The sequence below is a fragment of the Oreochromis aureus genome, linkage group 14 (assembly GCF_013358895.1).
Source record: "Oreochromis aureus strain Israel breed Guangdong linkage group 14, ZZ_aureus, whole genome shotgun sequence".
NCBI lineage: Eukaryota > Metazoa > Chordata > Actinopteri > Cichliformes > Cichlidae > Oreochromis > Oreochromis aureus.
Window position 1 is genome coordinate 16,551,283 of NC_052955.1, and position 16,988 is coordinate 16,568,270.

General features: G+C 40.9%; 1 protein-coding gene across 1 annotated transcript; it reads right to left on the reverse strand.

Annotated features, from left to right (window-relative positions):
* Window positions 1–24: 24 nt before the first annotated feature.
* kpna4 (karyopherin alpha 4 (importin alpha 3)) lies at window positions 25–14,739 on the reverse strand. Its single transcript, XM_031743978.2, has 17 exons — window positions 14,521–14,739; window positions 12,801–12,845; window positions 12,526–12,615; window positions 10,161–10,190; window positions 9,897–9,949; window positions 8,702–8,797; window positions 8,303–8,388; window positions 7,537–7,623; window positions 7,288–7,457; window positions 6,308–6,352; window positions 6,038–6,169; window positions 4,763–4,891; window positions 4,068–4,172; window positions 3,909–3,980; window positions 3,534–3,696; window positions 3,347–3,441; window positions 25–2,435 (listed from the first exon to the last, which is right to left on the reverse strand). Exons 1-17 carry the CDS (start codon window positions 14,587–14,589, stop codon window positions 2,340–2,342), a joined length of 1,563 nt encoding a protein of 520 aa, XP_031599838.1. The 5' UTR covers window positions 14,590–14,739; the 3' UTR covers window positions 25–2,339.
* Window positions 14,740–16,988: the final 2,249 nt, after the last annotated feature.

A 16,988-nucleotide genomic window follows, 5' to 3' on the forward strand; every position in this document is an offset into this window, starting at 1 on the left:
CAGATCACACACACAAGCAGTCTCTCGATTTGGGTTTCACTATTTATTTTCTCGAAGACAACCTATCCTGTATCCTATCTCCCCCGAAAAATGACTTTGCTTTGGGGGGGCGGGGGGGAAGCCACCTCATTCATTTATTTATTTTTTCTTTCCAGGTCGTAATTTTAAATTTGAAACCACGTTTGCTAACAAGGAATGCTGCAAAAGAATACCCCTATGTTCAAACAGAAAGCTTATTTATGAGCACAATGTGTAATCATTACTACAGTGTTTGAAGTTAACACAAAAAAATGAAAGGGGTAAGCTTGTACATCTAGCTGGCAGAAAGACGAAAGGGGAGTAATGGGGCTAAAGGACTCCGGTACTAAAGTTACAGCAAACTTGTTCATGGGTTTATATATTATTCAGGAAACCCCACATACTCCAGTCTGATGTGTGGGACACCCTCTGACCTTGAGAGAAAAAAAAAAAAGCGGGGGAGGTTAAACCACCTCCTGAAATAAACTCATTTTCTCACTAAAAAGCATCCTTGGATTACTCTCGAAAGACAACAGATTGTGGCTGAGTGAGTGATGCATATTGAGATTTTGCTGGCAGGTCAAAACCTATAAAAACCCACCAGCACACCTTCAGAAAGACGTCAGGCCTCACTTTGCAGTACATGTGCAAAAACCATATAGATTATTTAGCAAATCAGACACTAGTGAGGGAAAAGGGGAAGGGGAGACATGTAACATTTAAGCACAGTTTTACTTAAAATGAAAATTACACTGTATCCACAGCCTAAGGAAACTAAAATACCCTAAAAAAATAACTGTGCTATAGTTTAGTACATGCAAAGGTTATGATTCACAATCCTACGTGAAATGGCCATTGTTCTCTTCTCCCTTGGTGACAATCAAAGCTATGGCAACAGTACTGCAAAGCAGTGATTTTGCTGTAAATTGAAGGGAAAAAGGGGGGTGGGAGAAAAAATAAAGGAGTTACAAGGAGGAATAGGTCATTTGGTTGATTATAAAGTGAAGGTGTCAACAATTTCACAGCATCAAGCCCATATGTGGTGTGCAGGTTAGGGATGTGGTGTGAGGATGGAGTACAATGGTCATCAATCACCTTTACAGAAGCGATATGAAACTAAAAGCTGGAAAACAAAGTCATAAAAAAAGGGAAAAAAGAAAGAAAAGAAAATACACTGGAGGCAAAAAGAAAAAGCCCAAAAGCCACCAAATGCATCTTAATACAATGCACTGCTGCTCCACACCTGCCAATAACATTGTCCAGTGTCAATTAATACTAACTTAATAAATCAAAAACAAAATCCTGGTGATGACGATGATTTTCTCATATCCACAGTTCCTTCTTTCAGGGATTTCGCAGATCAGCCTCTCAAAGGCAGAATTTCTTCCTGAAACCTTTGCGAACCTCATTGTTGCAATTTTCTTTTCTCTTCAGATGTTTTTGTATCTTTTTTTGTTGTTGTTGTTGTTGTTGGTTGTTTTTTCATTTTTCCTCATCTCTGCATGCGTTCTCACCCAGTCTCGCACACTCCCAGTTCACGCACGCAGCCAAGCACACACGACTCATCCGTCCACTCTCTCGCAACATGCGAACACGCGCAGCCGGACTCCTGGCCCCGCCCACCAGGGGGAGAGGACTGCGCCCCGCGTGGGGGGGCGTCTCGTTGGAGGAGATGAACCTGGCTCCTCAGCGCTGAGTCCAGACATTCGTACACAATGGGTCCATTCACACACATGTCTGATAGCGTGGCCGATTGGGGGAGGGGCACATTGAGGCTGGCGCCCTCTCTAGTCGGAGGACCGCAGAATTGTGATGGTTCGTTGTTCATCTCAGTTCATAATCATAGTTATAATCATTTCTGCATTTTGCTGTATTGTAATATTTCAAGATCACTTGATTTTCTTATTATTTTTTAATGTCCTTGGTTCTCCCTGGGCAGACAGAGTTTTTCTTATTTTCGTTTTTCTTGTCATTTGAAGTAGTTTTCCGAGGACGACAGCTCCAATAACACAGAAGTTATGTCGGCATGTCTCTCAACGCATTCGATGTAGATGTTTTGCTTTTTTTTGCAACATGTAGCCACTCATTCTCACTCGCACCCACTCGCCATCTCAAACTTCATTTGGGCTGGTTCCCCTGGAATGCCAAATGAAATCCACATATTTTTCTCTCAGATAAGATGCAGCCATGGATCCCACGAGCCAAGCACAATGGATCAAATTTCTCACACTCGCTCTCTCTCGCCCTTTCTCTCCTAATTTTTTATATGTTGAACAGAGTGCTGCATCGTGAACAAAACTCCAGAATACCCCAGATGCCGTCTAGAACTGGAATCCCTCGGCTGGCACGTTGGCTGAGTTGAAGCCGTAAGTTCCGCCCTGGATGGCCTCTGGGACCAGGCTGGTGTCTTCATCGATCTGAAAGACAGACGAGTAAAAGGAGCATTAACACTGTGCGGAAGACAAGGCGTTAGGTCAAGACGACAGCCAGCCACTGTTCCTGAGCCAGGGACCATCAGCAGCTTTCTAAAGAAAGTGGGTCTACGTAGCTCTACTTATTGAAGTTAACTTTGGGAATTCTGGTATGTGATTCTGGGTTTCTGGAGGTGGGCTGTCTTGCCAACTTGCTCCTCGGGGATAATAAAGTTTATCTACATCCTAAATAGAAGAACTGTCAATACAAACAATCACTTTGGCACATCTCCTTGGATTAACCACCTTGCTTTGTGGTACGACAGCACCATGGTAACGACCTAAAGCTGACAGTGATTCGGACCTCTGGCTCGGATCAAATTAGCAGTTTGGACAGCCACTCTGGGCAGGATCCATTTTCAGACTTACACTATTGCCGTTTCTCAATATGCGTACTTGCGTTCTCGTGTACTCGTGATACGTCATCAGTCGGAGACCAAGTAATGTTCCAATTCGAAGTACGCATCAAACCGAGAACGCGAAAAAGTCCCGGATGTGTTCTCGCTCCGCCCGTTTTATCGAGCATGCATCGGTGGTGACTTGTGTGGACTTGGTACAGCTAAATATCCCAGAATGCATTTCGTCCGAAACTCAGACAAAGGCCGTTTCTCGATTCTCAAAGCACGCGATGCACGCTCGCGTTCTCGGCGAGTCCGTGCTCGCCGAGAACGCGCGAGTACGCATCACGCATTTTGAGAATTGAGAAACGGCAAATGATTTGTGGTGCAAAAAACTGAAAATGGCCAAACTGGAGCCTCCTATGTGGCAACTCAGAGTTAACCTGTTCATCTTCCAAACTTTGGTTCATTTGATCAATGTGAAGACTTTTAAAAAAGCAGATATCCTAAGTAACTTACATCATCAGATGAGAAGAACTGATCAATAATTTCGTATGCCAATTTGTAGATATCTTCATTTTCATGATTCTGCAGTTGCTCCACCTTTTCCAGACCTGCGAAACAAAAAATAATTACACATTAACACCTGGTGTCACAAGTTAAGACCAGCAATTGTGATAAATGTGATGGTAAAGGTGACACTGACCTCCGCATTCCTCAATGAGGTTAGCAATAGTTTCTGCCTCGTCATCAGCCATTTTTAGGATATTGCTGAGGCCATCGAGAACAACCTGCACAACCTGAGCGTCCTTCACTGTGAGCAGGTTGCAGAATGGAGGAATCACCTGCTTCTCAATCAGGTGTGCCACCTGGAGACGACACAGACACAGCGATGCACTATCAACCACTCACCGCGTTAAAAAAGGAAGAGCATTGTACTCATCAATAAAAATGAGTAAGCTTAAACTTATTCTTAAAGCAGCAAATATTATGATGTCATTTCAGTTCTATGTTTACAGATGTTCAACACCAACGACTTCACATTTCTTGTACATTTTTCATGTGTTTGGGAGAGGCTTACCTGATCTTTCCTCCCGCTTATTGTCAGGTTACTGATGGCCCAGGCTGCTTCTTTCTGCGTGCCAAAGTCACCCTAAAACATACATTCAATGTAAGCAACCCATCCATCACCCAGAAGCTCTCTGAAATTAAACAGGATCGACTTAAGATGGATACAAACTTTATCGAGCAGGTGAATGATCATGGGAACCAGCTTGGCGTCAATGACGGCCTGCACCTGTTGCTGGTTACCTGCTGTGATGTTGGACAGGAACCACACTGCCTCCTACAGGACAAAAGCATAAACACAAGAGTTAGTGATGATTTTCTCTCATGAGTATGATGTGCTGTGTCACAGATTCAGTCTATGTTTGATCACAAAGCAAGTGGGAGCTGGATCAGAACCCAGGGGTCGAAACAGAGTTTTGACCCCCGGCTGAGACAGAGTGCAGTGGGTGGGGAGAGGGTGACTTTGAGGCTATAATCATCGACCAGTCACAAAAAGGAGGCCTCTTTTTTTAGGTGACTGGTCTCAGATGCACTCCGATATCAGCAGAGACGCTTGGTCTTCAGCACCCTTTCTCCACCAACCCATGTATCACACACACGTACACACTACTACCCCTTATCCCCACCTCCAAACCCCTAATCTATGCTACTAATTGAAGGTATAAAGTTGCTGGCGTCCTCTTCGGTTCTTCGTCTTTGTGATTCTGCACCTTTTAAATTCCTGCTCTCAGCTATCTGCCCCATCTATTTCCTTTCACGCAGCACTCACTTGCACAACGTCTCTGTTTTCATCACTTCCAGATGACTGACAAAGTAGCTTGAGCTCATCAGTTTGTGTGTTTCTTACAAACAGTCGGAGAACGTTACCTTGTTGATTTTCTCCTTCGGGTGGGTGAGGAGCGCAGGGAAGTGGCTGAGGGCGTCACAGTTGAGCACCACCTGGGTCTGTTCGTCTGTGCCGGTCACAATGTTCCCAACAGCCCTCAGGGCAGCGGTCTGCATGTGGAGAGGAAGCATGTTCGATGATGACACATATAAAGAAGAATTCTTTCGTAATACGCAATATGCTTGTAGCACAAAGAAGAAACTAAGACAAATCTCACTGGAGTTTAACAGTAAAAGCAGTTAAAAAGAAGAATTATCACCACATTTTTGCTTCACTTAGTACATTTATTAATGTTGCCAGTGTTGAGATAACAGAAGTTGTATTTTATGATTTTTACATTTTAGGTACTCCGGCTGGATCGTCCATATTGATTGGTCGGTCAGTATAATCCCATGCAACCCAAGCTGTCATTGGTGGTCTATAAAAATCTGTGTTTTGAAACCAACCCGAACCCAGATACTACCAAATACTTTTAAAAGTGCAGGCTGTTTATGCTGTTTCAGAGTAACTGATAACATGTCAAAGATGTTTTGAGTTGTTGACAAGCAACAAAGCATATAGCTTTAATGCAGCATGCTAACCTATGGGGGCTAATTTCTGCTAACTTCTTATTTAATGCTCAGAACTGACATCTTTCAGTGCGTTTGGTCAGCATCACTGCTTCGATGTCTCAGCGACACACAGACCAAGCAGGACTCAAAGCCTCCTCTCTCATGTAAACGAGAAATCACAACAACAAGAGTCTAACAGTTTGTTCTGGACATGAAGTCCAAAGTCTGTTGTTCTAGGATTACCAGTTAATGCAGGTCTATTTTCAGATAGATGAGTACTGGTTGGATCCCAATCTGTCATCATCTTAGATAACTTGGTAAGAGTGATTTAATGTATCACAAATTCTGTTTTTTTAATCTTTGTCCATAAGTTATAACAACACTTACAGAGTGGTTGTGTCAGGAAAAGCATCCGATGTAAAACTCGAGTGAATAAGGGAGCACTCGAAAGGAGCTTTAGAGGGAACACAGACCACTGAGTCTGATTTATTTAATGTAAATGTGATGTGAAAGTTTACTTCTCTGTGCAGCTGTTTGATAACTTGAAGAGTAGGTACAATTTCAGTCAACCAAGATATTTTTTCGTTGAATGCAGCTCTAATCTTCACATGATGTTGGTTAACTCTTCTGCATCAACAGGGCTTTTAAAACAATACCCAATTTAGGTTTAATTAGACATAAAGGCCCCCATGCCCTTTTCCATACCTGAACTTTAACCTCCTGGTGACTGAGCAGAGGTACCAGATGTGGGACAATGCCGGAGTCAATAACCATTTGGATCTGCTCGTTCCCAGCATCTGTCAGGTAGGACAGAGCCCACACTGTGTCTACCAAGATCTGGAGGTAGCAAAGAAAGAAAAGATTCAAATGAATACATTTTGCTTTCTGTTTAAACTTCATTCGACAGGGATAATTTAGCTGGAACTGGGAATCCAGTGTGCATCGTGGTTACGTAGGACAGTTCTGGGTACTTACACTGACGTCAGTGTGGTGGATCAGAACGCAGAGAGCTGGCAGTATCTGAGAAAGAAAATAAAGTGTTACGAGGTGGATAAAATGAGAGTGAAAACACAAGAAAAGTTCCTGGCATGATTCAAGTTTGAGCATAGCTGCAGTGTTGACGTAATTAACCACTATAATTCCTGACAAGTCTTCTCTGAATCACCTGATTAAAACACATAACTAAAACAAAGCTGCTGTCCTTTGACTGGCCTCATGTAACCACAGGTTCACTGAATTCTGCACTGTGTGCCTTGCATCTTAAACTTGAACAGGACATGAAGTCTCAGAGATGCAGACTTAAATCAGTTTTATAGTTTCTGCCACAATCCAGTTGGTGACATACTGTCCCAACGTCCAACTTGATACTCCCTGATACATTTAGAAGGATCAGACAGTTTCAACCACGTTTCAAATGTCTATACCAGGGGTGGGGAACTCCAGGCCTTAAGAGCCGGTGTCCTGCAGGTCCATACACATGCTGGCTTCCGTTACACCTTAATATTTTCAACCCATTTTTCAGGACTTGTAACTGCACATACAGCAAAGTGTATATAAAGGATGGACATAACCACTGTGACATCACCTGTATGTTATTGAAGTCTCGAGCTGCCTGCTATTTATCGCCCCCTTTTTGTCTCCAATTTATGACTCATAACTTACTAAATGGTCATCATGTTTTTCTATTCTATTGAAGGTGTTTTTAAACCCACAAGCAAAAAGCATTCACTGTGGTCAGATCAAGGACATAGGTGAGGCTGCTTTTCTACATACTTCTGCTGAGGCCACAAATGAAGCGGCCGATGGTTCAAGTTTATTTTGCACCGTCTAAATGTTAAAATTCAAAGACCTTGAAACGTTTTTTGCTCTTGGTATAAATGAGGGAATAAAAACACAAAACCAAACGATGACTGTGCATTCCTACACCCCTAAGCACATGCACTCTCTCCACATACCTCCTGGATTGTCTCCATGGGTGGTGGAGGGTCCTTGTGACGGCACAGGTTGACCATGACCCAAGTGACATTGCGGAGGAAGGTTATGGGGATGGAGGGACTGATGAAGGAGAGCAAAGGCTTCACCACACCCAAGCTGATCACATAATCTCTGCACTGAGGGCCATCACCTGGAAAGAACACACAGATTTTAGGACCGAATGAGGATTCACTTCTAACGCAGTCCTGTTCATTCGAACGGCAGCTCACCTATGATGTTTCCCAGAGCCCAGACGGCCTGTTCACACACATTCTGGTGAGGAGAGTGAAGCAGCCTCAAGAAGAGCGGCACAGCGTCTACACAAAGGAAACAGATTAAAAATAAACAGAAATCGCTGACTAAACAAAGAAATTTGGAAGATCTTAACTAAGAAAGCACTTTTAATCCTGATTAAGATGACTTAATGTTGCTGTTAAGACTGCGTAATGCATCAATGATCGGGACTGTGTGTACTGTAATGATAGGCACTGCCGTTTAATGTGACCAACCACAAACAGGTCATAAAACCAAGAAACAAAGAACATGGTTAGGGAGGCAGCTTTGATAAGGCCCGGGTCACACAGGCCATGAAACCAGTCAGGGACTACACATTTTTCCTAGCGACTAGTGGTTGTTAGGGCATCTCTAACCGATCTCCGGGCCTAAGGAAAACAATATCCCACTGACCTCTTTTACAAGTAGAATTAAACCAATAAGACAAAGTAAATCTTTACAAATGCAGAATTACCCATTACAATCTGTGTTTTCCAAATTATTGAGGTCGCTAGTACTTATACTAATATTTTATATTACAGAAATTTGCACAGGTCTTCACCTCGTCAAAAGTCTTTAACTGCACTAAAAAATCTTGATTTCTCAAAAGTTAATTTTACCACCTTATTATCTGCCAGGCTAAATTTGGATTAAGAAAGATAAATTACAGAGTAAAGTGAGATAAAGCTCAGAAAGATAAGTGACATGTTAATTGACACTTACTAGACTGGACCACAGCTTGAGTCTGCTCTGAGGTCCCCGAGGCTATGTTGGTTAGAGCCCAGGCTGCCTCAAACTGGAGAGAGGGGCTGTGGAAAGGTGTAGAAGAGGCAATTATAGGAGTGAGCGTGATTGTGTCGGTGTGTTTAACAGTAAGAGTACTAATGAACAGAAAGAATACTAATGAGCCAATTATGTTCCACCATTCCTGGAAAGTGAAAACTAAAATGTATTTGCATATCTGTGACATTGTTTGGATGTAGGGTGGGCTAAAACACAAACTCAACATGGTCTGAGAAAAAACAAAACAAAACAAAACCCAAAGTTGTACTTTGATTATCACATGTAAAAAAGGACGATTCAACGCTACATTCAGGCAAACAAGAGCTACAGCAGGCTTACTTGTCATCTCTGTCCAGGCAATGCACCAGGATAGGAAGGATCCCAGACTTAATCAGGTCATCTATGGGAGGATTACGGTCACTGGACAACAATTTCCTACAAAAACAAAGAAAACAAAAGACAATTACCCTCTCTCTCTCCCTCTCTCTCACACACACACACAAAATAAAAACACACAAACACCAAGCTGAAGGAACTGAGCACAGAGAGAAACAGCTAAAGAATTTCAAGTATCTCGAGAATGCAAGTCAATCACAATATCAGTGACTCCTAGGAGACGTCACCCTGATTATCACCTAAAATAATCAACATTATTTTGATATCTAACACGTGTACTGTTATCATGCATCTGGGTTTTCTTTTTGTTTTAAGAGAAAAAAGGGGGAAAAGGTGCCGTTTTAAGGGTGAATTTCTTTGATATTTTAAGAAAACAGTTAATGCAAGCTGAATTAAACGTTTCACAGCTTGCACATCTGTAATAGCATGTGGTGCTGTGGATTTATAGCGAAACCGAAAAGCGGTATTGTGAAACAGAATGTGGCACCATAACAATTTTATCTCGATATCTTATCATCTTGTTTTCATATTAGTTGAAAGCCAAAAACAAAACTGAAAACAAAATCGATGCATTTCCCGGCACATGTAACACAGAGCAAACAAAAAAATAAAAAATAAAAAGATTCCCAGCACGTGAATTTGTTTCAGCTACCTTATGCTGCACGACTGAGCTGCAGTGCCATTTACAATGTCCATTAATTAGACAGAGCTGGCTTATTCTTAAATTGCATCTGTCAAGCAAAGCTGGAAGGAAAAACAAAACAAAACAAAAAAACCCCAAAAAAACCCCACTTCGCCCCAGAAAACAAAACACTGAAGTTGTATTTTGCAAAGAACCAGCAATTTCAACCAGAAAGACTGCCGAGACAGAGCTGTGATGTACGGCGCAGAATCAGCAGCTTGCACACACACTTGTGACCCAGGTGTGAATAAAAGCGACTGTTACTAACATTTGTTTGTTGAAGCATCGGTAAAGTTCACTTATTGTGAAAACTGCACGAACAGTAGTAGGGGACGGCATTTTTTCCCCCTAGATGTTGATGTGCAGTGGTTTCTATTTGCAACATGATTTAAAAGACAAAGAATAATAGTTATCAGGGTCAGTCCTGAGGCAGGCTAAGTGTGTGTGTGTTTTTACCTGGCAGCCTGGACAGCGCTCAGCTGGACGCCCTGGTTATCACTGGTAGCATTCTAAAAAAAGGAAAAAGAAATTGCAAACGAATCACGCACCGTACAACAATCAATATATTTATTTTACAGCAACAATGTGTGTTTTCCCCAAATTATTTTTAGTTACAGGGAGTATATTATAAGACATTAAACAGACTTTAAAGGACATTTGTTATTTTTAATGAATCATTCAGATCTTAGGAAATAACAGGAAAGGAAATATAGCACTTACTTGTACTATTGCTTCAAGAGAGGTGTTTTGCTGAAGAAGAAGATTTCAGAAAGATTAAGACTCTGTTAAACATGTAAACCCATAAGTACAAAAAAAATACAGGACGTGTAACAGAAAAAAAACCAAACATTTTAAACCCAATGTGTGAAAAAAAACCCAGCACTATTAAAGGCATGTAGTGAGTTATCAGAAGGACAGCGAGCAGACATCTGTTAGCTTCTTGTTTTTATATGTGAGAACTATTAGACAGGAAAGAGAGTCTAAAGCACCAGCTGATACAGCGAGAGGAGGCTGGGGGATTGAGAAATGCTGTCAGGAGTCTCACTTGAACCAGTCTGGTGTTATGGTGTAACAGTCAGCAAGCTGGACGTGCAGGCCGGCATTCACCATGACAAAATGCCAATTGGCACCCTCACCCAGTGCCCCCTACATAAAGTTCAGAGTCAAACGTAGGCCCTGAGTGACTGAACTTATTGGAAGATACCTCTGAGTAATTTATGCAGCACGAGTGGAAACCAGAAAAAAAAATCTTAACACATCTCTGTGTGAAGCAGATTTATGATGTTGTATTTACATTCCATATCTGGGCAGATGATTAAAGAGGCAACTCCAACCTAGAGATATTAAAAATACTTAAGACAAGAATAATGAAAGGAACAGCTGAGGGAAAGAGAGGATTCAGTCATAAGGTCCAAACTACTTATTTTGCAGAAGCTAACAAAAAGCATCCTTAAGGAAACAACTAAATAAACCTTAAAACACCACTATCACTGGTGTGATGAGTATTTAAAGCAGACTTTTACAAAGGCCAGTGTAATGTTTTGCAGTGAGTCAGAGCAGCATGTCACTGTTGATCTACTGCTAAGCAGCTCACTCCAAGTTAGCTTTCTCAACACTATGAGGTAGAGTGATTGCAATTTTGAACTGCTGAGTGGCCATTTTAACCCAGCGATGCCACCAAACCCAGAGACATGATGGCAGGATCCCTGATGGATCCATTTTGTGTGACACCGTTAGCACAAAACATGAAGCGTGAGCCAACACTGCATACTAAAAGACGGCTATTGAGACAATTACAGATTAGTTTCAAGCTTCTCAGGGTGTAAGGTTTAAAACTGATGATCCAACTTCTTGCAGATCCACAAAAGCACCTTGTGACATATGGTAAGAAAAATGTCGCTGAAAATAAGATACACCCTGAAATGCACGATGTCTTCTGTGTTTAATCAGATTTCAGGGCTCTCCAGTGAGAGAAAAGACTTGACTCTGTTTCTATTAAGAGACGGCATCCAGCGCGCTCAAGGCCGACTGATGAGAGCAGCAAAAATTTAAGATAGAGCAATATTCTTGTTATCGGCTGACCCTTTACATTTAAGGAAGGTGGCTTTGTTGGTCACCTTTGTCTCGGAGCTCCTTTGTTGTGTGGACGTAACATTATTAAAACACAGCCATAGTGACTGAAGTGGGCTGATGACATTCCTTTAAATCAACCATGAAATTTCCAGATAGGCTGTCTCTGCCTCCTTGTCATCACTTCAGAAAGTGATGAGCATTTTGAACTTAAAAACATTATAGCTAAATGCAAACAGCTAGTGTATCACCCAACAAAAACACTGTACCACTTGAAATGGTTCAGTTACAGAGTAAAAGCATGTAGGTCATTTCATAGGCTGCAATGCCATGATATTTTATTTCACTGATTAACTTGACTGTGCATGCATTTACACATTATTTAAATTGACCCCAACCCCTAACCTGAAGATTAAAAAGTATATAATGTCAGGTCTGAGACACTTGTGGAAAAAATGATTTGGAGGCAGCTGAAACAGTACTACATATATTACTTATGTTGCCTTGTCTTACCTAGAATGCATTTTAGGAAACAGAATAGGTGTTCACTGCACAGTTAACATAATCAAAAAAAATAAAAATAAATAAAAATGTGGCATTAGTATTTATTAAAAAGCCAACTAAATATCTGAAAGTAAGGCATGTTGAACAGATTCTACCAAGTGAGCATCTTCCTTCGGGAAGAAGCCATCAACAAGCACACAGCTAGACAAACTGCATGTTTTTTCACACTAATGCCACACTGAGCTGACGTAAAGCACGGAGAGCCAATGAGGCAGCATCACATGAACAAGATGTCAGCAGGTTCTAAACCTCTGGAGCATTTCATCACTGTGATGAACTGCACGTGCAAAAACCCCTTGAACAAACAGTCACGACAACCTTCCTCCCAGACTGTCAATCCCACTGCTTGGACAACACCCCACCTTTAAAAACAAAAAAACCCCACAAAACCTAAAAAGATGTTTACTTGACTTCCTAATGACAGGAGACTTGAGAGAGACTCAAAACATACCGATCTGAAATCTCCGTCAACATCAGAGTCCTCACAGATGTCCTCGTGGGGAACATTTCTCCTCTTCAGAAGATGCTCATCTCTTTTGTTCTGTAGAAATAACACTTCATATAAGCTCATACAGAATTTCATCATAAATAAATTAGAAACTTAGCATACATACTATGTCACACAGATTTGCAGATAAAAGACCAGACCATAACATAATGTACCTTAAAGTTATTAGCGTTTGAAATTGATGGAAAATAAATTTTAAAAAATACAAATGTGATTACCTTTCTGAGTTCCACCACTACTTCAGTCCTCTGTCTTCTCATAGTCTGTGAGGAAAGATGGCACAGGAAGATTATTCAGAAGGAAAGCTTTAATTAGCCTATACTGTCTTCAATGAATTCAAATCATACACACACTACAAATGAGAGACTGACCTAATATTATTTAGCTTTAAGACCCTAACAACACAGCTAATTCGTCTATTCTTTGACAAATACCTTATTTTATTAATGATCTTCCCTTTAAGGAACAAACATGATGAGTTATACTTAACCAACATTTTATCATCATATGAAGACACTGCAGTTCTGCAAAAGGTAATTAATATTTGTGATGCTGTGTTGTACTGCTTTATGATCAAATGTGCACTACTGTATTGATATTCATGGACTGCATAATTTGAAAGAAATGCACGGTAGTCTTACTCACTGTTTATGGAGAAAAGCTAAAAGAGGAACGTTTTGTTGAATAGTACATCGGTTATGTTGTTTATTTTCTGTCCTCTGATGGCCAAGACTTGGGAGAGCAGTTTAAATATTTTTTCATAGTAATGACTAAGAGCTCGCAGGGTTTTATTTAAAATAAAATATTCATAAAGAGACATTTTAATGTAGGATTTTTTAATCAAACGACAGTAGCTGTACCACACTGAAGAGACATATTGCAGACAGTAAATAACTGACGAAAATATGTTGTGGTTGCTGCTCGCGAAATCGTGTGTTCTTCAATAACAAACCTGCACCGTGCTTTTGTAACTGAAGTTTTCAGCAGGTTGTGAAGCGAGAGAGCTCGTGTCCGGAGGCCTACCGCGCCACAGACTTGTCAAACAGGATGTATGAGTATATCCTGCTTATACATCTTAACTAAGCCCGCCTGAAAACAATATCAGCCGGGTAACATTAGTGAAACACTGACACTCTGACCCGACTCCAACTCCCCTGGTAACTTATCGATCCGACGTTAGCTAACGTGTAGCTTTGATCTGCGGCTCATGTAATCATGTTATCTTAGCTATGCGCGCTGTTTTCACGGAACGTGTAACGTTAGCATGAACGAAATACAAAAATGGAAACAAACAGAAAATCAACTCCAAGCTTTGATTAAAACACCCAGGTGACCGGCCAGTAAAGAAGCTAACTGGTTTCCGCCATTGTTTTTGATTATAAAGACGGGGGATGGGTGGAACTGCAGCCAGCAGTACCACCATCAAACCCCAATCACCAAGCTAGCATAGGCTAGCTAACTGCAGTATCAAAATAACGATAAGATGCCGCCATGTTGTCTTAGCAATAAATTAAATAGTTCTAAAGAACAGCACGAAAGCCATGTGTATGAACTTTTCGACGAGACGGTGACTAACACGCCAAGCTAAACCTATCTGGGGGGTGATAGTCTTCAGTTGAACTAGCATGTACCCCGTGGGCCTGGCTAGCAGCGGGCTAGCAGATGAACTCTGGCTAGCGTTTCTGACGCGTTTTATAGCCAAAGCGGCCCATGGGTTAACGAAACCAACGAGACCCAACAGGGAGTCGTCCGGCCCCGGACAAATATTTAACATGAGCTTCATGTAAAGACCCTGGCCGGGGTTCTGGGTACAAAGTTCCCATCGGTAGAAATTAGAAACGACGTCACAGGGAAGCGGAGCGGCGAAGCTGGAGGCAAACAGAGCGGCGGACGCTGTGGAAAAGAGAGATCCTCGACACCGATCGGCACAACTTTTACCTCCAAATCACGGCCTTTATTCTTGAAATTCTTCAGTCGCTGGTTGTCCAGTTTCTCGTTGTCAGCCATGTTATCGCTTCTGGTTACGTTAAATACAGATGAACTCGCGGATTTAGCTGTGAGCTACCCCTTTTCTGGTTCCCTTTTCTCAGCCTTTCGTTAGCGGACTATTTTTCGCAGCTCAGTCCGCGGTGCATACTGGGAATGCCGGTGGTGGAGGGCAGCCTCGATCTGGCGTAGCGGAAGGGTGGGGAATTCCCCCACACGCTCATTGGTGCAGGGCTCACTACAAGTTACTTAATCATTATATCTAATTTATATTTATATGTATGCACCGTCAGAGAGAGGTACATTCACGAACTGCACACAGTGTTAGCGCCAACTGATAAAAATAAATAAATAAAAACAAATTTTATTGTCGCAAACGAAATTAAATAAAATGAAATAAACATTTAAAAAAGGCCCTAAGACGATTATGTTAAAATGTGTCACTGACAAATACCCTATTTAAAAATAAATACTAAATAATAATGTATATTGAATAGTAAAACTTAGGTCCGATAAAGAGTCAAAATCCAGCCACTGGAGGGCTTTAAAAATTGTGAAGGAGGGCAAACATTTTTCACTTTTAACATAATTTTCATAACTTTTACAGCTTTTTCTATTATTGAAGACCTCCTCAAGGCCAATTATACTATGCCAAAGTAACTGAGTAATAGATCAGCTTTTTTTTTTTTACTATATGTATTAAAGAAATGTTGATGAATGCATGGATGGATACACGTTTACAAAGACTTAATTTTTAAATTACAAAATATTCTGGGAAATGAGATACCAGAACTTTTCTCATAATTTTACACATTGTAGTTGCTTTTCTTATAATTAGATGTCTCAGGGGATTAAATATGTAGTTAATCTTACATTAAACTTAAAGTTAAAGGGGAGTTTCTCCTGTCTGTACTGTGAAAAAGTATTTGGCACACTTACATGTTTCAGATCGTCCATTTTCTTCTGCCGGTACAGGGTCATGAATTCAGGGTCATGAGAGGCAGGGTGCATACTGGACAGAGGAACAGATTGCCAACCCAGTGCTCACACAGAGAGCTGGGTAGACAACCATTCACACTCACATTAACACCTACAGTCAGTTTAAAATTACCAGCCTAACATGTATGTCTTTGGATTGTGGGAGGAAGCCACAGGCAGGATTCAAACCCACGACCTTCTTGCTGTAAAGTAATACCCATGTTTCAGATCATCAAACAATTTTTAATATTAGTTAAACATAACCTGAGTAAATACAAAATGCAGTTTTTAAATGATGATTTCTTTTATTGAGGGAACAAAGCTATCCAGAGCTACTTGGCCCTGTGTGAAAAAGTGAGTGTTTCACATCACTGTGGAGGAATTTTGGCCCACACTTCTTTGCAGAATTGTTTTAATTCAACCACATTTGACCATTTTGACTATAAATGGTGTGTTTAAGGTCACGCCCAAGCACCTCAAACTGAATAAAGTCTGGACTTTATCCCTTTAAAGCCCAAACCACAAAATAATTGCCAGAAAATTGAGATTGTTTTTGAAAATGAAACGTTTATTGAAACTTCTGACAATTAAAAGAAATGTAAATATTAATGTTAATTTGCATATATGTCTTTTAATTTGTAATTTTAAACATTTTGTTTTTGCAATTTCTTGCTTAAAAATGTGTTGTGCAATTTATTTGGCCTTTTCGGGGGGGGGGATGTCATACTGATGTTGAAGAATCCTCAAAAACTCCCAAAAAACATGAATCAAATATTATAGAATAGGCTTTACAGGGTTAAATACTGTCACCTGGTCTGGATAAGTGTGGCCGAATCAGGCCCACAGGCCGACTGGAACCATGATAAAGATCAGGAATAACTCCAGAAGTTAAGACAAGCACTGAAAAGCCAGCTCAACAGTAGGAAGCTATCAGTACATTCACCCTACCAATCACTGGATACCCAGCTGGAGGACAGAGCTGTCACTGATGTCAAGGCATAAAAACTCACAGAGATCTCCACCCAAAGTCCAGCACCCTGAGGCTCTATGAGCAACTGAGAGAGGGAGGGCGAGGATTAGTCCATGAGGTAACACGGAGCATCTGTTTGCTTGTGACGTGTAAACTAAAGGAGGAAGCTTTGGAAGATTTCATTTCAATTATTTAACTATTATATTTCTCTGAATGCAACAAGTTTGAGTGAGTTACAATTAACAAAAAATTTAGAAAAATGTGAAAACATCCTGAAAGGCAAAACCAAAAACCGAGACTTTGGAGGCTAGTCCTGCTGTCATTGGCTACGCTAAATCACATCAGATCCATGCTCATGTTGCAGTACTGCGGTACCACTTTTCCAGTTCATCTGATCAAAGCTGCCTGATTCAAATACTTTTATTTAATTAGAAAAAAAATACAGGACAAATGAAAATACATAATTCAAACC

Coding starts and splice junctions, on each gene's coding strand:
- kpna4 (XM_031743978.2), bottom strand. CDS start 14,589: ATGGCTGACAACGAGAAACTGGACAACCAGCGACTGAAGAATTTCAAG. Junction 12,846..14,520: donor ATAAAGGCCGTGATTTGGAG/GTAAAAGTTGTG, acceptor CTTTCCTCACAG/ACTATGAGAAGACAGAGGAC. Junction 8,389..8,701: donor TGCCTGGACAGAGATGACAA/GTAAGCCTGCTG, acceptor ACCTTTCCACAG/CCCCTCTCTCCAGTTTGAGG.